Raw genomic sequence first — 23,738 nt, forward strand, 5'->3', positions numbered from 1 at the left:
CATTTTGTATTTAGATGATTTGGCATGGAAAATGTTGCTAACTGATAACAATTCAAGGTTGGAAAGCACTTATTTCCGCACAATAGAATATTTAACCCCGCAGTCTTAGCAGTTTTTATTTCGGTTTTCATTGCAATTGGCTGTCATGTTGGTATTCAGTGATTCAGCAGTTGCTGATTCTAAAGTTGTGGTAATAAATTTTTGAGACAAAAAGTATTGAGAACATTTTTTAGAAAAGAACAGGGGTTTGATTGCTCTCAAAAGAAAGTTGTAGGAATTGTATTAGTCCTTTGGCCTTTCTATGCAATTTTTTGCTTGAATGATTTTTCGTCTGAACCATTTGACTTTTTGTGATCAAAAACTGGATAAACAAGTAGCGCTCAGAGGGCATTAAGTGCTTTTAGAGCTTTTCAGCTCACTAGTTTCCAAGTATGCGATTCACAGAAACTGTTTTGGAGTTGTGTACTCATGATGTGAAGGGCGGTTCTTAGTTTGACCCAACCCACTCCACGCCCCCCCCCCCCCCCCCCACAACCACCAATACCTAACCACACCTCATCCAAATCCCCACCCCTGCACATCCTTGTTCAGACTCTAAGGACACGTGGCCCGCCGAAGACCATCCTCACCACCGGTGCACCCTCCTCTGCGCTTTTCTCAAGCCCCTTCAATTAAGCTAAAGGTAGCTAGATCATTAAACGGTAGCTAGCTATTGACGAAGTCAACGGCTCGCTGGTCGTTTGAAAGCAATTCGCCGGATGTTTTAGTTTTTTTCCTCTAATTCTTTTTTTACTCAGTTTTTTTTACCTATCGTGACATAACTCGTTGGCTATATTTTCTCATCATTTGGTGAGCCCTATAAATCATTCTTGCAGATCTGTTATACACGATGCTTTCCGAGGAAGTACGTAAAAATGCGTTTCCAACAAGTTTCTAGAAACTTTTTTCGTGATTTGCTCTTTCCATTATAATTGGTTCCTCCATTTTAGTTGAACTGTATATTGAAGTTATAGTTTCATCAGTTAATGGTCAGCTAGGGTGTAAGTTAGATTTTACTTCGAGTCGATTTCGGAGTCCTCTGTGTTTTTTCTTAAACTTGTTTACACTTTTTGCTATGACTTCGATTTTTCAAAACGGGATAAAGAGGTAATGCTCAGTGGGCGTTAAGTTTCGTTGGAAGCCCTAGCTGGCTTTAGTAGTCTTTCTGTTGCCTAGAGTGTTGAACCTGGTGGGAAGGCCTAAATACAAGGTAAAAGGTCATTCTTGTGCTCATAATGGTTTTTTTTTACGTTTTATCTTTTTTTTGAGTTTTATAGCAGTGTATAGAAATAACGTTTTTCAAAGTCATTTATGTTCTTTTACAAGCCTAAAGTCCTCTTTATGTCTGTTTTGGTAATATAAACTGTGCTACGTTTATATTACCACGTTTTGGTCTGTGCTACGTTATGGTAATATAAACTTAAACCCCCAAACTTGATAGTGATTTGTATAATTTTTCAGTTTTCCTATCTTTAACGGTCATGAAACTTTTTTATAGTTTGACGATAGTTTACTCAATAGCTCTGAGAGACATGAATTGGTTTTGAGAATTTAAATATCAGAAAGTGTTGTAACTTTTCTTAATAATTTACCAAATTTACGTAAATTTGTAATCTTTTGGGTTTTTCGGTCTTAAGTAGCAATATAATTTTTTATGGCATTATTATGGTTAAGTGGATAGTCTGCGAAGACAAACATTTGGCTATGAATATAATAGTGTCACGATTTGTAAAATTTTTGTAATGAACTTGGCAATTCTTTCTTTTAAATTTTCTCAAATCTTTTTAGGGCTTTGAAATGGGTAATTTGGTAGTTTCCATAGACAACTATTTGGTTTTACAGATTTTACGAGCACGATTTTCAGCCGCTTTTCGAATAGGTTTTCAGTTTTCAATTTTTTCAGAATGTTTGTTGATCATTAAAGCCCAGTGAAGCTGTTTCTGGCTTGAAAATGAGTTGCTCGACAGACTCGTGTGACCTTTAAAGGGTTTGTAGATAAAATCAATGATTTGAGAAACAAAGAAAATTGCAGTTTTCCAAACTCTTTGAACACTAATCTAGTTGTCAATGTATAGAGTCGGATAAGCCTTTTCAGGTCTTGCAGACGCGTTTAGTTTCTGGTGGAAAAGTTTCGAAAATATAAATATCACCAATTGTAGTTACGTTTTGTTAGTTAATGACCTTTTTCTTCAAGGGTTCTAAATTTTTTCGTTTGCGAGTTTTTTTTTTAAATTTCAGAGGCCAACGAAACATTTCAAGGAATGAAAACTTTTCCTGAATGGTTAAGAGACCTAATTTTTCAAATTATCCACGGGTTAATGGATTTATATAAAACGATAAATTATGACTTTCAGGATTTTAGCTTCAAGAATTTCAGCATTTGGTCTGCTGGTTCGGTAGAATTTTTTATTTCTTCAATCAGTTTTTTGGTTTGTAATCCTGGATTTACTTGTCCTGCTATGCTGTTTATCTGACGCAAGTTTGTTCATGAACTGAACTTTTGACTTTTGTTTTCGAACCTTTACTTCTGATTAAGAATGTTGACTTCTGTATTTGAACATTGTACTTTAACAGTAGCTTAGGTACAGATACATAGAATATAGAAACTGCTGGTATTACTCAAGGTGAAAGGGCTTTATAATAGGTTTTCTTCCCATAAGTCTCTTCTCCCTATTCAAACTACAGGCACCGCCCGCCTTCCCCCGCAGCCAAGCACCCGAGGCCAGATTTTTCTGCCCATTTTGTAGTTTTGTGCGTCGTTAAACTCAATCCTAAAAATTTGATTTGTGTTAGAAACATGAATTTTTTCGGTAATTTGAAAATTTAAAATGGGCTAACTTAAAACCTAAAACTTAAAACCTAAAAATAAAAACCTAAATTTAAAATGGGCTAACTTAAAATCTAAATTAAATAAAGCCTAGTTAAGCCTAATTACGTATACAGAAGTCAATGTTCTTAAACAAAAGTCAAAAGCTCAAATCATGAAAAAACTTGTGTCCGCTAAAAACAGCAGGACAATCCAAAGATTTGAATGAAGAACTAAAACTTACTTTACGGGACCGGCAGACCAATTGTACACTACCAGCCAAACAGTCTCAAAGATTAAGTTGAAGAATGAGAGCAGTGTAATCCCTCAATATAAGACAAATGCAAAGAAGTTACTTGAGAACTCACAAAAAGTTCTAGAACAAAAGAGTTCAAGGGAATAAATAGCATAAAACGCTCAATTGAATTTTTTTTCAAGTCAAGTATATAGTTAGTAAATTTAAATTTTCATATTACTGAAAACAGTCATGTTTCTAAAACAAAACAAACTTTTAGGAATTAACAACTACGTTTAAAGACGGCAAAAACTGAAAATTTTGCAGAAAAATCTGGCCTCGGGGGGTTGGCTGTGGTCGAAGGGGGAGGGTTGCGGGGTAGGCGGATTGTGTCTGTAGTTTGAATCGAAAGAAGAGACTCTTACGGGAAGAAAGGTTTTTATAAGACCTTTCAATTTAATACCGGTATTTCTTAATTTCCATGTAATAGTACCTAAGCTACTCTTGAAGTCCAATCTACCAGTTAGGTCTACGTACTTAAACATGAATCATTGTTCAAAAACAAAAGTCAATGAATGAAGAACAAACTTACTTTACGGGACCGGCAGACCAATTGAACACTGCCAGCCAAACAGTCTAAAAAATTTAGATAAAGAATGAGAGCAGTTATATCCTTCAAGATAAAACAAACGTGAAGAAGATACTTGAGAACTTGACTTGGAAACAGAAGTGCAGCTGAGAGTTTTATGCTGAGAATTTTATTTTCTGCTTGAACGCTTTTGTTCTAGAAAATTTTATGAGTTCTCAAGTAACTTCTTCACGTTTGTCTTATAGTGAGGGATAGCATTGCTCTCATTCTTTATCTAAATTTTTGAGACTGTTTGGCTGGCAGTGTTCAATGGTTCTGCATATCCCGTATGAAAAGTTTGTTCTTTATTCAGTTCTTTGGATTGTCTTACTATGTTTTTTAGCTGACTTAAGTTTGTTCATGACTTGAGCCTTTGACTTCTGTTTTTGAACATTGACTGTGTTTAAGTACGTGGACTTAACTGGAAGATTGGACTTTAACAGTAGCTTAGGTACTAATACTTAAAAATTAGGAACTGATAGTAATAAGTTGAGAGGTCTTTTTAAAAAGCTTTGTTCCTATAACAGTCTCTTCTTCCTATTTAATCTGCAGACACCAACTCCCTGCCCCCCTTGACCCGCAGGCAACCCCCGAGGCCAGATTTCTGCAAAATTTTCAGTTTTTGCGCGTCGTTAAACGTAGTTGATTATTCCTAAAAGTTTGCCTTGTGTTAGCAACATGACTTTTTTGGTAATTTGAAAACTTAAAATGCGCGAACCTAAAACATGGTTGAAAAATTTTTAATTGAGTGGTTTATGCTTTTTTTTGCGTGAACTTTTTGGTTCTACAATTTTTTTTGTTCTCAAGTACCTTCGCGTTTGTCTTATACTGAGGGATATCCTTGCTCTCGTTCTTTAACTAACTTTTTGAGACTGTTTGGCTGGTAGTGTTAATTTGGTCTGCCAATCCCGTATAGTAAGTTTTAGTTCATTAAATTCTCCGGGTTGTCCCGCTGTTTTTTAGCTGACACAAGTTTGTTCATGACTTGAGCCTTTGACTATTGTTTTTGAAGATCGACTTCTGTTTAAGTACGTAGACTTAACTGGAAGATTGGACTTTAACAGTAGCTTAGGTACTAATATTTAGAAATTAGGAACTGATAGTATTAAGTTGAAAGGTCTTTTTATAAAGCTTTATTCCCATAACAGTATCTTCTTCCTATTTAAACTGCAGACACCAACTGCCTGCCGCCCCCCGCCCTCGCCACTCCACCCCGCAGGCAACCCCCCGATGCGACTTTTCTGCAAAATTTTCAGTTTTTGCGCGTCGTCAAACGTAGTTGATTATTCCTAAAAGTTTGCCTTGCATTAGCAGCATAACTATTTTGGTAATTTGAAAACTTAAAATGCGCTAACTTAAAACATGGTTGAAAAGTTGAGCGGTTTATGCTATTTTTTTGCTTGAGCGCTTTTGTTCTAGAATTTTGAGTTCTCGAGTAACTTCGCGTTGTCTTATAGTGAGGGATATCATTGCTCTCATTCTTTTTCTAAATTTTTGAGACCGTTTGGCAGGTAGTGCTCATTTGGTCTGCCGGTCCTGTGTATTAAGTTTTAGTTCTTCATTCAATTCTTTGGATTGTCCTATGTTTTTTAGCTGATACAATTTTGTTCATGACTTGAGCCTTTGACTTTTGTTTTTGAACATTGACTTCTGTTTAAGTAAGTAGATTTAACTGGAAGATTGGACTTTAACAGTACTTAGGTACGAATATTTAGAAATTAGGAACTGATAGTATTAAGTTGAAAGGTCTTTTTTAAAAGCTTTTTTCCCATAACAGTCTTTTCTTCCTATTTAATCTGCAGACACCAACTCCCTGCCCCCCTTCACCCGCAGGCAACCCCCCGATGCCAGATTGCTGCAAAATTTTCAGTTTTTGCGCGTCGTTAAACGTAGTTGATTATTCCTAAAAGTTTGCCTTGTATAAGCAACATGACTTTTTTGGTAATTTGAAAACTTAAAGTGCGCTAACTTAAAACATGGTTGAAAAATATTCAATTGAGTGGTTTATGCTATTTTTTTGCGTGAACGCCTTGGTTGTACAACTTTTTTTCGAATTCTCAAGTACCTTCGCGTTTGTTTTATACTGATGGATATCATTGCTCTCATTCTTTAACTAACTTTTTGAGACTGTTTGGCTGGCAGTGTTCATTTGGTCTGCCAGTCCCGTATAGTAAGTTTTAGTTCATTAAATTCTCCGGGTTGTCCTGCTGTTTTTTAGCTGACACAAGTTTGTTCATGACTTGAGCCTTTGACTGTTGTTTTTGAAGATTGACTTCTGTTTAAGTACGTAGACTTAACTGGAAGATTGGACTTTAACAGTAGCTTAGGTACTAATATTTGGAAATTAGGAACTGATAGTATCAAGTTGAAAGGTCTTTTTAAAAAGCTTACTTCCCATAACAGTCTTCTTCCTATTTAAACTGCAGACACCCAGTGCCTGCCGCCCCCTCCCATTCCACCCCGCAGGCAGCTCCCCTAGGCCAGATTTTTCTGCAAAATTTTCAGTTTTTGCGCGTCGTTAAACGTAGTTGATTATTCCTAAAAGTTTGCCTTGCATTATAGTTACTAAGTTTTTGAGACCGTTTGGCTGGCTGGTAGTGCTCATTTGGTCTGCCGGTCCTGTGTATTAAGTTTTAGTTCTTCATTCAATTCTTTGGATTGTCCTACTATGTTTTTTAGCTGACACAAACTTGTTCATGACTTGAGCCTTTGACTTTTGTTTTTGAACATTGACTTCTGTTTAAGTATGTAGATTTAACTGGAAGATTGGACTTTAACAGTAACTTAGGTACTAATATTTGGAAATTAGGAACTGATAGTATCAATTTGAAAGGTCTTTTTAAAAACCTTTTTTCCCATAACAGTCTCTTCTTCCTATTTAAACTGCAGACACCCACTGCCTTCCGCCCCACCCCCCTTTCCACCACGCAGGCAACCCCCCGAGGCCAGATTGCTGCAAAGTTTTCAATTTTTGCGCGTCGTTAAACGTATTTGATTATTCCTGAAAGTTTGCCTTGTGTTAGCAACATGACTTTTTTGGTAATTTGAAAACTTAAAGTGCGCTAACTTAAAACATGGTTGAAAAATATTCAATTCAGTGGTTTATGCTATTTTTTTGCGTGAACGCCTTGGTTCTACAACTTTTTTTTGAGTTCTCAAGTACCTTCGCGTTTGTTTTATACTGATGGATATCATTGCTCTCATTCTTTAACTAACTTTTTGAGACTGTTTGGCTGGCAGTGTTCATTTGGTCTGCCAGTCCCGTATGGTAAGTTTTAGTTCATTAAATTCTCCGGGTTGTCCTGCTGTTTTTTAGCTGACACAAGTTTGTTCATGACTTCAGCCTTTGACTTTGTTTTTGAAGATTGACTTCTGTTTAAGTACGTAGACTTAACTGGAAGATTGGACTTTAACAGTACTTAGGTACTAATATTTAGAAATTAGGAACTGATAGTATTAAGTTGAAAGGTCTTTTTAAAAACCTTTATTCCCATAACAGTCTCTTCTTCCTATTTAAACTGCAGACACCCACTGCCTGCCGCCCCACCCCCCACTCCACCCCGCAGGCAACCCCCCGAGGCCAGATTGCTGCAAAGTTCTCAATTTTTGCGCGTCGTTAAACGTATTTGATTATTCCTGAAAGTTTGCCTTGTGTTAGCAACATGACTTTTTTGGTAATTTGAAAACTCAAAGTGCGCTAACTTTTAAAACATGGTTGAAAAATATTCAATTCAGTGGTTTATGCTATTTTTTTGCGTGAACGCCTTGGTTCTACAACTTGTTTTTGAGTTCTCAAGTACCTTCGCGTTTGTTTTATACTGATGGATATCATTGCTCTCATTTTTTAACTAACTTTTTGAGACTGTTTGGCTGGCAGTGTTCATTTGGTCTGCCAGTCCCGTATAGTAAGTTTTAGTTCATTAAATTCTCCGGGTTGTCCTGCTGTTTTTTAGCTGACACAAGTTTGTTCATGACTTGAGCCTTTGACTTTGTTTTTGAAGATTGACTTCTGTTTAAGTACGTAGACTTAACTGGAAGATTGGACTTTAACAGTAGCTTAGGTACTAATATTTGGAAATTAGGAACTGATAGTATCAAGTTGAAAGGTCTTTTTAAAAAGCTTTATTCCCATAACAGTCTCTTCTTCCTATTTAAACTGCAGACACCCACTGCCTTCCGCCCCACCCCCCTTTCCACCCCGCAGGCAACCCCCCGAGGCCAGATTGCTGCAAAGTTTTCAATTTTTGCGCGTCGTTAAACGTATTTGATTATTCCTGAAAGTTTGCCTTGTGTTAGCAACATGACTTTTTTGGTAATTTGAAAACTTAAAGTGCGCTAACTTAAAACATGGTTGAAAAATATTCAATTCAGTGGTTTATGCTATTTTTTTGCGTGAACGCCTTGGTTCTACAACTTTTTTTTGAGTTCTCAAGTACCTTCGCGTTTGTTTTATACTGATGGATATCATTGCTCTCATTCTTTAACTAACTTTTTGAGACTGTTTGGCTGGCAGTGTTCATTTGGTCTGCCAGTCCCGTATGGTAAGTTTTAGTTCATTAAATTCTCCGGGTTGTCCTGCTGTTTTTTAGCTGACACAAGTTTGTTCATGACTTCAGCCTTTGACTTTGTTTTTGAAGATTGACTTCTGTTTAAGTACGTAGACTTAACTGGAAGATTGGACTTTAACAGTACTTAGGTACTAATATTTAGAAATTAGGAACTGATAGTATTAAGTTGAAAGGTCTTTTTAAAAACCTTTATTCCCATAACAGTCTCTTCTTCCTATTTAAACTGCAGACACCCACTGCCTGCCGCCCCACCCCCCACTCCACCCCGCAGGCAACCCCCCGAGGCCAGATTGCTGCAAAGTTCTCAATTTTTGCGCGTCGTTAAACGTATTTGATTATTCCTGAAAGTTTGCCTTGTGTTAGCAACATGACTTTTTTGGTAATTTGAAAACTCAAAGTGCGCTAACTTAAAACATGGTTGAAAAATATTCAATTCAGTGGTTTATGCTATTTTTTTGCGTGAACGCCTTGGTTCTACAACTTGTTTTTGAGTTCTCAAGTACCTTCGCGTTTGTTTTATACTGATGGATATCATTGCTCTCATTTTTTAACTAACTTTTTGAGACTGTTTGGCTGGCAGTGTTCATTTGGTCTGCCAGTCCCGTATAGTAAGTTTTAGTTCATTAAATTCTCCGGGTTGTCCTGCTGTTTTTTAGCTGACACAAGTTTGTTCATGACTTGAGCCTTTGACTTTGTTTTTGAAGATTGACTTCTGTTTAAGTACGTAGACTTAACTGGAAGATTGGACTTTAACAGTAGCTTAGGTACTAATATTTGGAAATTAGGAACTGATAGTATCAAGTTGAAAGGTCTTTTTAAAAAGCTTTATTCCCATAACAGTCTTCTTCCTATTTAAACTGCAGACACCCAGTGCCTGCCGCCCCCTCCCATTCCACCCCGCAGGCAGCTCCCCTAGGCCACATTTTTCTGCAAAATTTTCAGTTTTTGCGCTTCGTTAAACGTAGTTGATTATTCCTAAAAGTTTGCCTTGCATTATCAGCATTACTATTTGGGTAATTTGAAAACTTAAAATGCGCTAACTTAAAACATGGTTGAAAAGTTGAGCGGTTTATGCTATTTTTTTTGCTTGAACGCTTTTGTTCTAGAACTTTTTTTGAGTTCTCAAGTAACTTCGCGTTTGTCTTATAGTGAGGGATATCATTGCTCTCATTCTGTTAATAAATTTTTGAGACCGTTTGGCGGGAAGTGCTCATTTGGTCTGCCGGTCCTGTGTATTAAGTTTTAGTTCTTCATTCAATTGTTTGGATTGTCCTATGTTTTTTAGCTGACACAAACTTGTTCATGATTGGGTCTTTGACTTTTGTTTTTGAACATTGGCTTCTGTTTAAGTATGTAGATTTAACTGGAAGATTGGACTTTAACAGTAGCTTAGGTACTAATATTTGGAAATTAGGAACTGATAGTATCAAATTGAAAGGTCTTTTAAAAAACCTTTATTCCCATAACAGTCTCTTCTTCCTATTTAAACTGCAGACACCCACTGCCTGCCGCCCCACCCCCCACTCCACCCTGCAGGCAACCCCCCGAGGCCAGATTGCTGCAAAGTTTTCAATTTTTGCGCGTCGTTAAACGTATTTGATTATTCCTGAAAGTTTGCCTTGTGTTAGCAACATGACTTTTTTGGTAATTTGAAAACTTAAAGTGCGCTAACTTAAAACTTGGTTGAAAAATATTCAATTCAGTGGTTTATGCTATTTTTTTGCGTGAACGCCTTGGTTCTACAACTTTTTTTTGAGTTCTCAATTACCTTCGCGTTTGTTTTATACTGATGGATATCATTGCTCTCATTCTTTAACTAACTTTTTGAGACTGTTTGGCTGGCAGTGTTCATTTGGTCTGCCAGTCCCGTATAGTAAGTTTTAGTTCATTAAATTCTCCGGGTTCTCCTGCTGTTTTTTAGCTGACACAAGTTTGTTCATGACTTGAGCCTTTGACTTTGTTTTTGAAGATTAACTTCTGTTTAAGTACGTAGACTTAACTGGAAGATTGGACTTTAACAGTACTTAGGTTCTAATATTTAGAAATTAGGAACTGATAGTATTAAGTTGAAAGGTCTTTTTATAAAGCTTTATTCCCATAACAGTCTTCTTCCTATTTAAACTGCAGACACCCAGTGCCTGCCGCCCCCTCCCATTACACCCCGCAGGCAGCTGCCCTAGGCCAGATTTTTCTGCAAAATTTTCAGTTTTTGCGCGTCGTTAAACGTAGTTGATGATTCCTAAAAGTTTGCCTTGCATTATCAGCATTACTATTTTGGTAATTTGAAAACTTAAAATGCGCTAACTTAAAACATGGTTGAAAAGTTGAGCGGTTTTCGCTATTTTTTTTTTGCTTGAACGCTTTTGTTCTAGAACTTTTTTTGAGTTCTCAAGTAACTTCGCGTTTGTCTTATAGTGAGGGATATCATTGCTCTCATTCTGTTACTAAATTTTTGAGACCGTTTGGCTGGAAGTGCTCATTTGGTCTGCCGGTCCTGTGTATTAAGTTTTAGTTCATTCAATTGTTTGGATTGTCCTATGTTTTTTAGCTGACTCAAACTTGTTCATGACTTGGGTCTTTGACTTTTGTTTTTGAACATTGGCTTCTGTTTAAGTATGTAGATTTAACTGGAAGATTGGACTTTAACAGTAGCTTAGGTACTAATATTTGGAAATTAGGAACTGATAGTATCAAATTGAAAGGTCTTTTTAAAAACCTTTATTCCCATAACAGTCTCTTCTTCCTATTTAAACTGCAGACACCCACTGCCTGCCGCCCCACCCCCCACTCCACCCCGCAGGCAACCCCCCGAGGCCAGATTGCTGCAAAGTTTTCAATTTTTGCGCGTCGTTAAACGTATTTGATTATTCCTGAAAGTTTGCCTTGTGTTAGCAACATGACTCTTTTGGTAATTTGAAAACTTAAAGTGCGCTAACTTAAAACATGGTTGAAAAATATTCAATTCAGTGGTTTATGCTATTTTTTTGCGTGAACGCCTTGGTTCTACAACTTTTTTTTGAGTTCTCAAGTACCTTCGCGTTTGTTTTTTACTGATGGATATCATTGCTCTCATTCTTTAACTAACTTTTTGAGACTGTTTGGCTGGCAGTGTTCATTTGGTCTGCCAGTCCCGTATAGTAAGTTTTAGTTCATTAAATTCTCCGGGTTGTCCTGCTGTTTTTTAGCTGACACAAGTTTGTTCATGACTTGAGCCTTTGACTTTGTTTTTGAAGATTGACTTCTGTTTAAGTACGTAGACTGGAAGATTGGACTTTAACAGTACTTAGGTACTAATATTTAGAAATTAGGAACTGATAGTATTAAGTTGAAAGGTCTTTTTATAAAGCTGTATTCCCATAACAGTATCTTCTTCCTATTTAAACTGCAGACACCAACTGCCTGCCGCCCCCCTCCCCACTTCACCCCGCAGGCAACCCCCCGAGGCCAGATTTCTGCAAATTTTTCAGTTTTTGCGCGTCGTTAAACGTAGTTGATTATTCCTAAAAGTTTGCCTTGTATTAGCAACATGATTTTTTTGGTAATTTGAAAACTTAAAGTGCGCTAACTTAAAACTTGGTTGAAAAATATTCAATTCAGTGGTTTATGCTATTTTTTTGCGTGAACGCCTTGGTTCTACAACTTTTTTTGAGTTCTCAAGTACCTTCGCGTTTGTTTTATACTGAGGGATATCATTGCTCTCATTCTTTAACTAATTTTTTTGACTGTTTGGCTGGCCGTGTTAGTTTGGTCTGCCAGTCCCGTATAGTAGGTTTTAGTTCATTAAATTCTTCGGGTTGTCCTGCTGTTTTTTAGCTGATACAAGTTTGTTCATGACTTGAGCCTTTGACTTTTGTTTTTGAAGATTGACTTCTGTTTAAGTACGTAGACTTAACCGGTAGATTGGACTTTAGCAGTAGCTTAGGTACTAATATTTAGAAATTCGGAACTAATAGTATTATGTTGAAAGGTCTTTTTATAAAGCTTTATTCCCATAACAGTTTCTTCTTCCTATTTAAACTGCAGACACCCAGTGCCTGCCGCCCCCAGTGCATGCCGCCCACATTCCACCCCGCAGGCAGCTCCCCTAGGTCAGATTTTTCTGCAAAATTTTCAGTTTTTGCGCATCGTTAAACGTAGTTGATTATTCCTAAAAGTTTGCCTTGTATTAGCAGCATGACTTTTTGGTAATTTGAAAACTTAAAACGCGCTTACTTAAAACATGGTTGAAAAAATTGAGTTGAGCGGTTTATGCTATTTTTTTGCTTGAACGCTTTTGTTCTAAAACTTTTTTCAGTTCTCAAGTAACTTCGCGTTAGTATTATACTGAGGGATATCATTGCTCTTATTCTGTTACTAAATTTTGAGACCGTTCGGCTGGTAGTGCTCATTTGGTCTGCCGGTCCTGTGTATTAAGTTTTAGTTCATCATTCAATTCTTTGGATTGTCCTATGTTTTTTAGCTGACACAATTTTGTTCATGACTTGAGCCTTTGACTTTTGTTTTTGAACATTGACTTCTGTTTAAGTACGTAGACTTAACTGGAAGATTGGACTTTAACAGTAGCTTAGGTACTAATATTTGGAAATTAGGAACTGATAGTATCAAGTTGAAAGGTCTTTTTAAAAAGCTTTGTTCCCATAACAGTCTTCTTCCTATTTAAACTGCAGACACCAAGTGCCTGCCGCCCCCTCCCATTCCACCCCGCAGGCAGCTCCCCTAGGCCAGATTTTTCTGCAAAATTTTCAGTTTATGCGCATCGTTAAACGTAGTTGATTATTCCTAAAAGTTTGCCTTGTATTAGCAGCATGACTTTATGGTAATTTGAAAACTTAAAACGCGCTTACTTAAAACATGGTTGAAAAAATTGAGTTGTGCGGTTTATGCTATTTTTTTGCTTGAACGCTTTTATGCTAGAACTTTTTTTAGTTCTCAAGTAACTTCGCGTTTGTATTATAGTGAGGGATATCATTGCTCTTATTCTGTTACTGAATTTTGAGACCGTTCGGCTGGTAGTGCTCATTTGGTCTGCCGGTCCTGTGTATTAAGTTTTAGTTCTTCATTCAATTCTTTGGATTGTCCTATGTTTTTTAGCTGACACAATTTTGTTCATGACTTGAGCCTTTGACTTTTGTTTTTGAACATTGACTTCTGTTTAAGTACGTAGACTTAACTGGAAGATTGGACTTCAACACTAGCTTAGGTACGAATATTTGGAAATTAGGAACTGATAGTATCAAGTTGAAAGGTCTTTTTAAAAAGCTTTATTCCCATAACGGTCTTCTTCCTATTTAAACTGCAGACACCCAGTGCCTGCCGCCCCCTCCCATTCCACCCCGCAGGCAGCTCCCCTGGGCCAGATTTTTCTGCAAAATTTTCAGTTTTTGCGCATCGTTAAACGTAGTTGATTATTCCTAAAAGTTTGCCTTGTATTAGCAGCATGACTTTTTGGTAATTTGAAAACTTAAAACGCGCTTACTTAAAACATGGTTGAAAAAATTGAGTTGAGCGGTTTATGCTATTTTTTTGCTTGAACGCTTTTGTGCTAGAACTTTTTTTTAGTTCTCAGGTAACTTCGCGTTTGTCTTATAGTGAGGGATATCATTGCTCTTATTCTGTTACTAAATTTTGAGACCGTTTGGCTGGTAGTGCTCATTTGGTCTGCTGGTCCTGTGTATTAAGTTTTAGTTCTTCATTCAATTCTTTTGATTGTCCTACTATGTTTTTAAGCTGTTTTTATTGTCATTCATAAGTCATTCATAAGACATCACAATAATACTTGACTATGAAAAGTATAACAATGGCAAAAACTAAAAAAAATTCAGTAGAAAAGTTCGGGAAGAAAGTGTCGAAGCTATTTAAAACCAAAAACTTTTCTCAGAAATCTTTATCTATTATCCAATGAAATTCTTCTGAAAATCAATGGGAACTATCAATTTTAGGATAATGTGATAACAATTCAAAAGAACCAAAAATTAACAAATTTCATGGCATCGAAGTCATAAAACATTAGCTAGAAAATAAAACCAGTAATAAGATTGATTTTGGTTGCAGGAGAAAGGGGTCCTGTCAAAGGACTGACTTACAATTCACAGAAACAATTCACAGAAATAAGATCGGTTAATGTTCAAAATATTTTTTCAAAAATTTGTTTTCAATCTCGACAGCCATTAATTAAATTCAATACCTTCCAAGGGAAGTCAATGAATAAGCTTAGTTTTTTCTCGATGGGAAGACAAAGATGTTTTTCATTCATAAGTCATCCATAAGACAATGAATGTATTATAAGATTATGTAATTTTGAATTAATATTTTTTTATGAACAAAAATTACGCTAAGTGAACAAAATCATGCCAAATTTACCGTGTTCACGCAAAATTTTAACCCTCCATAACTCCCGAAAAATGCCAAATTTAAAAATAATGTTTAATTTCGAACTCTATGCTGGACGAGTTGTTTAATGATACCACTCACATTTCTCACGATGAGTATCTCGATCGGCCAAAATTGACTGAACAAAAAAACTCATTGAGTATATAGTCCCCCCACAAGTGGAATCGGAACAAAAAAGTGACGTGAAAAAAGCAATTAACTATTGTCCACTGTCATTATTACTTCTTGCGTTTGCAAAGTGTTTGGAATAATTTTGGGAAAACAAATTACTCTATCTTGACAACATTAATTTACTCAGAAAATGTTTTCAGGAAAAGTTTTCAACTATTATTTCCTTAGTTTATTCTACCTAATACATCAGAAGCAATAAATCTGATAAAAATAATTTTGTAACTGCTGCTGTTTTATATAAAATATCAGGAATTTCAGTATAAAAGATGGGTTGCTATACTTGAGCGCGTTTTCAGTGGCTCGATGTGGTTGCATCCATCTATTTTCATTTTCGCTTAATATTAGTTGGTAGTCAATTTGTTATGTACCATTCGTCTTAATCGTCTATTTGTATGTTACTGAGTGGACCTCATTCAAAAGATTTTTTGAGATGTATTGTCTGTCCTGTTTCGCAGATTAATTTGGATTCTCATGATAACAAATATGTTTGAAGTTCTTTTTTGTTTTGTTTTTGGTTCTTTTTGTTTTTTAAGTGTTATCGCTTTTCTTGATATGGGTTTTGAAAATGTTTAAAAACATGTAGTTAGACATTAGCTAGCAGTGCCATAAATTCAATTTCACAATGAAGGTAAGCTCGTATTCTGAAAATCATACGTTTTCTCTTTTTTACTTCTTGCCACGTGGTCGCTTGTTTTTTTTGGCCGTTCGAAACTTCGGCTATCTGATCGTACAAGTAAAGGAAGATTTTACATTTTTTCGTCAGTCTGCAATTATTTAATCTAATAAATTGGTCTTCATAATTTCGCTTTGAGATTTTGTTTCACTTCACTTGTCAAGACAAAATGCACAGCTTGTTCCTCCTTCGTTCCGTTAAATAACCTTTGACGGTAGGGACTATAAATGGTAGAGGAAATTTCAAGTTGTGCAAATGCTCCTCCTCTCCTCTCGTTTTATTACCAATTTCCTAACTGCGGCTGACTTCTGTAGATAACTCGTCGATGAACACGATGAGCGGCCTCGGATACATTCTGCTGTTTACATTGGTGCCCGCAACTGTGCTAGGAGTGATAGCCATCATCACGTATCTGTTGACGAAATGCAAATACGACAAAATCACACACATCGTGAGTTTAAAATCTGAATGCACAAGGAATTGTTTTTTTTTCTATTCCTACTAGAGTACTGCTATCTATAATTGTTACGAATCTGATTCCTTCTTCTTTGACGAAAATCTGGGTCTTTCATATTATAATACCCCGCGCTCGTTAAGTCGTCATACAACGCCGAACATATAACCCCTCCCCCTCCATTTACCGTAACTATATCATTAGGGAGAGGGGTAATATTGGGTAATAAAGTCCCGAAAATCTTTGGTTCGATCAACATGTCAGCAAAACAAATAGTTTTTCTGATAATGATTACAGGCTTAATAAGGATATTCATTACCATTAACACGTACCGCTATCAGGGTCATAAATATAATTATAGATGGTGATAGTTAGTCGGGGGATAGTTCTTCTCGTACATTTAAATGGTAGTAGGAATACACAGCCGAATGACTACTGTAAATGAAAATTAAGCCGAATGCTTAAATTTGGTTGGCCCAACAATCTCATTGGTCAAAATATGTTGCCGTCTCTTGATTATCAATGCTAAACGGTCGGGTTGTACAGTTGCAGCCTTATAATGAATGGTCAACGTTAAATGCAATAGCTATGCCCATATCTCGTGATAGCCCTATACAAAAAGCTCGTCAAAGTATGGCACTCTGTCTAATGGGAACCAGCTCAAGTTTGTGAAATCATAGATGCCTTTTGGGATTAGCTGATGTCTTCGTAATAGGTGTAAGCAATTACTCTTTTTAAAGATCGGACGAGGCACAAATGACGTGAGCAATCCAAGTCGACTCAGTTGTCCAATATCATCAAAAGATCCCAAATTTGCGGAAGCTGAAATGATAACAACTGCTGCAGGTATAATTTGATTTTATAATTGCTCTCAAAAGAAATTTCTTGCAATTATATTAGTCCTGTGGGTCTGTTTTAAAGCAATTTTTTCACTCGTGGCTTTTTGTCTGATAATTTTGTTCGTCTAACCACTTGATGGTTTGTCCTCAAGAACGGGATAAACAGGTAACCTCACAGGGCCATTTAGCCGCTGAGCAGTTGTTTTCGAGCCTTACGTGTCTCCGAGTGTACAAATCACTGAAGGTGCTTAGACCTCAATTTCGCTATTAAAGAAAATCAACAATACAGTTAGGCTCGATCACTAATTTTGAAAGTTGATCAAGCAAGAAGTCTTTATTTGATACTTTTTCAAGCGTACCACTTTTTTCAAGTTTTCACGTTTCATATCACACTAGACTTTGAACTTAATCAGTTTTTCGCTCACTTTTCACACCTTCCTCGAAGAGTTCAACCCTAAAGAATTTTTTAAAAGAAAAATAGGTAAATTAAGAAATGCACCTCCCCAACACTGGGTGAATATTGGCTATTCCGGGGCCCTCCCAGTACTACGTCTTCATAAAGCATTTCGTATTGTTTAAATCTATCAATAAAATGATAATATATTCAAACATCAGATGAGGAAGTAAAACAAAAGACAGATAGCATTAGAAAACAAACAAATAATGACAAAAGTAGATGAGTCAAACTATCAGCCTCCCTTCTTCAACCACAGCTCCCATCGAGGCATCAACAATTTTGCGCCGCCTAAGCGTGCTTGACCCACGAATACCGACGATAGAACCCCTCAGGAGAGCAAAGCAGATTTTTGTCCTTAGATATGATATGATATTAGCGTAGCTGTCCTCTTTTCGCGCAGAGAGCTTTGATGCCAGCTGTTTCAGCGCTTTTAAAGCTGATGGGCCAGCTCCACCAGTGCATGCGAAGGCCAGCCGACAAAATGTTGCTTTCTCAACCTGAGTTATTCTTTGTTCGTATTTGTTCTTTTCAATAAATTCATGGTACTTGCAAAATGGTATTACCAAAAAATCTTAAATGTAAAACTTAAATCCAAGTTTAAGTTCTATCAAAATTCAAGTTATATTCCAAATTTAAGTTTTTAACCAAATTTGAAACCTTACAAAATGGTATAAAATCAGCTATCAACTCAGCAAGTTTCTTGGAAAAAATTCTTGGAAGCCTTAAGGCATGTTTCTTGGAAAATGTTATTGGAAGCCCAATTTCTTCTCATGAGACAAAGCATACACTTCAAAGATAATTAAAGCGCATAATTGAAAACAAGAAACAGTCACAAAATATAACAACTCAACTAAAAAAGACTTTTTAAGGTCTATAATTGAGTCAATATGAAGAAATATTTTTTAAATTGCTCATTTTTCTAAAAACCAGTAAGACTGACAATGAGAGTGACAAAACAGAGCCGGCTGGCGACCTCTGCGATCCATTTGCTCCTACAATATTATCAACGAATTCAGAAAAATTTTTATTTGGGTGGAACGATTATTCAATTGTTGGAGTCATTCACTGCACGAGAATTGCAATGTTACTATAAACATGAATTGAATTTTCTCTTGAGTTCTGAACAGCGAAATTGGGGTCTAAATGAGTTAGAGTATAGTTCTGGGAAGTTTTTGGCAATTCGAGCTCAGCCTCGGGCGCAAGCGCACTCGGCTTTGAGCTCTAATTGGCTTAGGCTTTCCAGAACTATACTCTAACATATACTGAGAGGTCATAGATCATGGTTATGGTATGAGCGGCAGTTTTTAGTTTTTTTTTTTGGTGGACGCACTTGTTTTGGACTTAAGGTATAGAGGTCAACTTGGATCACGCTTAGCCTGAAACACATTGCTTAGTTTTGTGCTCGAAGAGCTCAAAAGGAGACGTTTTCAAAATAATTTAGGCATTCGAGCACATTTGGCTCATGCGTCAATACAAAGGCTACTACAGAAAGCTCAACTCTTTCAGCGAAATTTAATGCGCCCTGGCCTTTACCTGTTTATCCCGTATTTAAAACTCAAAAGCATGAAAAATTATTTGAACATATCGTTCAAAAAAGAGAAAGAAAGAACTTTTTTTTGGAAAGACGAACGTGAAAATTTTTCGTTCAATTAGCTATTCCTGCTGCTCTTCGATTTGTCAATAGAAAAATGCTTTCATGCTTTTGAACTTTTAAAACGGGATAAACAGTTAAAGGCCAGTGCGCATTAAATTTCACTGAATAAGTTGAATAGTAGCCCTTGAATTGACTTGAATTGTTAATAAATCTGAACAATATTAAAAAATCTAATCGAAGTTTTATAGAGGCCACACAGGCTTCATGAAATAAAATTTTGACTTGAAGGACAATGTTTTTTTAAAATTTAGTTTGAAAAAATTTTTTAGGGTGATTTCTGGATCTTTTTTGTCTGGTAAAATTAATTGATATTTGATTTTGTTTTTTTTTTAATTGTCAAAATGGTAGAGTGGATTTATTGTCTGTCGTTTTGTTTTTATTAATGTTCATTCCAGTGAAATAAAGAAGTTTGATTTTACTTACCTTATTTAAACACTTTTTTGCATGTACGTCTGTTCATTCTAAAAGTCTGTCAAAATGTAAAAAATAAAATGTCAAAATTTAAAAAAAATTAAAACTACTTTGTTTAAATTTAGATAGTAGTCTGTCTGTGCTTCACTGGAAAGACAATTACGTCACGAATGTGGATATGCGGAGTTGGAACATTATGTGCCAACGCACCTTAGCGATTCTCCTTGATTTGTTTACTTCAAAAGGGTTTTTGTGGAAGGAAACAAAATACTTTTGATGGCATTTAAATAGTTTCCTTTAATATCTCAATGTTAAATGCATCCCTGTTGCGCCCGTATGTTCCCGCCAGCTGTGTACGGATAACTTATTGTCCGATTTTGATTAATTGTATATCAATGCCGTTCGTGGCCAGGTTTCAATATTCTTGCAAAAATATGTGGCCTTTTGTTACGCTCTGAAAATTGTGAATAATCGAATAATCCATTCAACAGTATGATTGTAGCGTTTCGTGTTATTTTACGTATTATATTATAATTTACTTTTTAGCGCTCTCATATGAGAGGGGATAGTGTGAGGGTTCATATCTTGTGGTCTAACTAATAGCATTTTAAATAAAATGAAATTATGAGGTCAAATTTTTCCAATTGCGCAGCCGCAAAACTCTGGTTAAGTTGAATTGCAGTACGGCTGTGATAGTAAATAAAAATAATACACGCAATAATGATTTTAGCTGCTCTAATTAATAGCCGCCGTCAGCCTCTCAACGGCTATTATTTAGGCGGTCTCCTTTTTTACACCTCGAAGAGGAGTATTGGAGAAGTCCTTTTTAGTCAATTTAATTGGAATGATTTTTGAAGCAGGAAATGAAACACGTGAAAAAGTTTGGCGTGATTTTGTTTCTGAACAACATGAAGAGTGGAGTGAAAAGAGAGTGGTTTTTTTTTGTTCATATCGCTGTTTTCTAGAGAGCGAGAAATTGAGGTGTGAAAAAATTCTGTAAGTGCGGCATTTTAAAGCAGTTTTTTTTATTTTTTAGTTAAAAGGTTTTGTTATGATTTTGCTTTAATTTTAGGCTCGTTTTGGTAGTGGTTTGAAAGTTTCTGGAAATTCGTATAAGTTTTAGGCTAATTCGGAGGTTTTTCATGTATTTTGCTGATTTTTGCAATTTTTTGACGGTTGTTTTGTTTTACCGCCTCAAAGGGGCAATGAAAAGACCCCTATGACTTGAGCAATTTTTACACATTAATTTGTTACAGTTTTGTGGATATGAAGCATTTGTTTGAGAAATATGACAAAAAATGGCCAAAATTGAAACTATTTTTTTTGCAGTTTTTCGGTTTTTATCGTTTTTTAGATAACTTTCTTAGCCTATCTTGACTTGCCTATTGTTTTGCGAACATCTGGATACCTTATTGGCTGAAAGGAGTTTTTGTTTGGATTTATATGCTTTTGTATTATAAATATATCCAGTTTTTCCATTTTTTTTATTCCAAGTTGTTTCTAAGAGCTTTTTTTCATGATTTGGCTTCAAGATTATTTAATTCTCATAAGGTGTTTTAGTAGGTACTAGTAATTTTGGCAGAGATAGTATAGTTATTTTGGGAGTTCAATTGATGTCAAAGTTTGATTTAATCATATTTTAACAGATTTGAATTTCTTGTTTTGTTTTATGGCTTTGTTTCAAGATAATCATAAATTAGTGGAGCCATGTTTTGTCTGATGAGTAGCTGGATGGCGTTTAAAGGGATTTTCACTTCGAGGGAATTTAAGGGATTTTATGGGATTTCTTCCGGCTATGTTTTTTAATTCGCTTTAACTTTTGTTCACGTTTTTTGTTTTACATAAGTCACGATGTTCACCTTTGACTTCTGACTTACTTCACTCACTGTTTCAACTGAGTGGATTTTAAATTCTTTCAATAATTAAATATGACGATGTGCTGAATACTGTCAAAGTCCAGAGATCAAAATCAAAATAGACGGGATAAAACGATAAAGCCCGGTCTTTAAGTCATTGAGAATTAGGTTATCAAAGTTCATTAGAGTGCTTGCTAGCTGACATTGGTATTAAGCTTATTAGATGTCAGTTTAGAAGCTGAATCAAGTATAGTTTTTGAATCCAACTGAAACTGCACGCCAAATTAGAACAGTTTCTGATACTGAAAAAAATTCGGTGAATTTGTCCATTCTTTTTCTGTTTCAACACAGATGTGCATCAAGAGCGTCAACGGTGGCTATTTTCCGGCTATCTGCCGGCTATGTTTTTCCAATGTAACTTTTTATTGACCAAAAACAACTTGATTTGTACTAATTGGTCATTTTCTGGTAGTTGTCTCCAACGAGAACCAGCAATTCTTGCGCAGTCTGGATCTCTCTGTGTGTCCCGTGATTGGACAGGGAAAATTTGGCCAGGTGCACAAATTGGAGAGGAGCTTTATGGGAGAAGATGAAGTGGCCATCAAAGTGTTCTACGTTTCGGTTGGTGCCCAATTTTACATTTCACTATTTTCATCTGTAGTTTACATCTGTAGATTCGTCCAATTTTTTGACACGAGGTAATTTGGATTATAGGAATTGTCACGCTTAGCTATAACTCAGATATATCGGTATTACAGCTGGAAAGTGAAATAACATTACCATTGACAAGTTTGAAAATTAATCTGTTGTTCAGAAAGCAGCTAATTTTCATGGTTTTTTTTAAATGGTCTCAAAGACAAAAGTGACATCAGTTATTTGGCTGATGCTGATTTTCATGCAACAGTTCTGTCTGGAAAGTTTCTTTACTTGACTGCTTTGGCCACCTGTGGATGAACGAATTTTTTTCTTCTGATCATTATTTACGTCTCATCATAATAGCTGAATAATTAGGTGCAGCTTACTTTGCTTAGCATAATTGTAAATATTAGGTGTAAGGCCTCTGTCGTTTGGTATCAATCGGACTGGCGTCGTTTAGTTTTGAAGTTTTTATGATTAATTATGATAATTAAAAGACGCCATCAGCCTCTCTAAGGCTATGTAGGCGCTTTCTTTTTTTTCAATCCAAACAATTTTAATTGTATTGGCGCTGTCTTTCTTACAATCCAAAGAATGTGGATTGTATTGGTGCACTTTTTTGAGATCGTTCATACTTTTTTCAACCTAACATATATAACTATTTTCCGGCAATCTGTCGGGTGTTTAGTGTGCAATATAGTTTTTTTTTATATGACGCTCTCAAACAAAGTTTGATCTCAAACAAATGAAAAGTGTTTAACTTGTCTAAGTGAGATAACACTATAAAAGCTTCATAGGGGAAGTTACGAAGCTCCATAGCAGGCTACAATAGACCTTGCCCCACCTGTCGTATGAGAGCCGTTTGTCGGCTTTGGATAAATACTGAACTCACGACTAGCTTTATAGAATTTGCTATTAAAGTCATTCCGCTAAAGTTTCTGTTGCTGCCAAACTCATCAGTCCGACGCCGTCGTAGGATAAATTTTGTCCTTCGTCACATCATTTGAAAACTTTCCACAGGGATGAGTCAATAATGTTTCCTTGATCTTTGCTTTTTTAATGACTTTTGAGCGTCTGCCTATGAATAGCCTCTCTGTCAGTGTGACGTCAGAGTGACATCATCTCTTGAGGTAATTTTCGGGATGTGTTCTGAATCTGCGGCGCACACATATGTCTTGAATATGCACCGAGTTACATTATTGCTATGGCCGTAATTATTCAAATGCGGTCTTGTGAATATTTGACAATAATGGAATTTCTAGGACCGTCCATCTTGGCTGAAAGAAGTTGAGATCTACTCTCTGCCTCCAGTCCAGACCCACCCCAACATCCTTAAGTTCCTGGCAGCCGATGACCAGGGTCCAGAAGGGGGCGGTTGCTGGCTAGTGACGGAGTACCATCAGAGAGGCAGTGTGCACGACTACTTGAAGGTCAACAATCCTGTGTCCCCTCAGGCACTCCTCAGGATTGCAGGTTTGACCTATACTCTGTTCAATGGGTTTCACGTCACTGTACTTGCCTAATATGCAGTGTAGATAATGCAGTGTCCATAAATTCTGTGTCGATAAAATAACCAATATGCAGTGTGCTTATTGATATGATTACTAGCCGCCGTCAGCCTCTCAAACAAAGGCTATTATTTAGGCGCTCTCCTATTTCACAATCAAAAGGATTTTGGTTGTATTGGTGCGCTGTCTTTTTACTACTCGAAGACGAGAATCGGTGGAGCGTCTTTTTTGGTCGATAGTTTTTTGGAGTTTATTTAAAACTTGATGTAAAAATCAATGCCGCATGTGTATGCCCAGTGTTTTGGTCAAACGGCAGAGCGAATTGAAAAAGAGAGAAGAGCGAGGTGTTTTCTATTAGTACTATTTGTTCAGACTGCGTTTGACCTAAAAGCGAAAGTGAATAAAATTGCCTT

The 23,738-nt window shown here is 36.3% G+C and overlaps 1 protein-coding gene across 1 annotated transcript in view; it reads left to right on the plus strand.

Moving 5' to 3' along the window:
- Positions 1-23,738, plus strand: part of LOC142337724 (TGF-beta receptor type-2-like) — a 155,969-nt gene that overhangs the window by 109,205 nt on the left and 23,026 nt on the right. Inside the window, exons 5-8 of the mRNA XM_075387186.1 lie at positions 15,825-15,961; positions 16,705-16,810; positions 21,654-21,802; positions 23,080-23,290. Of these exons, the coding sequence (XP_075243301.1) occupies positions 15,825-15,961; positions 16,705-16,810; positions 21,654-21,802; positions 23,080-23,290 (603 nt within the window). The remainder of the gene's footprint in view (positions 1-15,824; positions 15,962-16,704; positions 16,811-21,653; positions 21,803-23,079; positions 23,291-23,738) is intronic.

The sequence above is a fragment of the Convolutriloba macropyga genome, chromosome 4 (genome assembly GCF_964194025.1).
Source record: "Convolutriloba macropyga chromosome 4, txConMacr16.3, whole genome shotgun sequence".
In the NCBI taxonomy this organism is placed as follows: Eukaryota; Metazoa; Xenacoelomorpha; order Acoela; family Convolutidae; genus Convolutriloba; species Convolutriloba macropyga.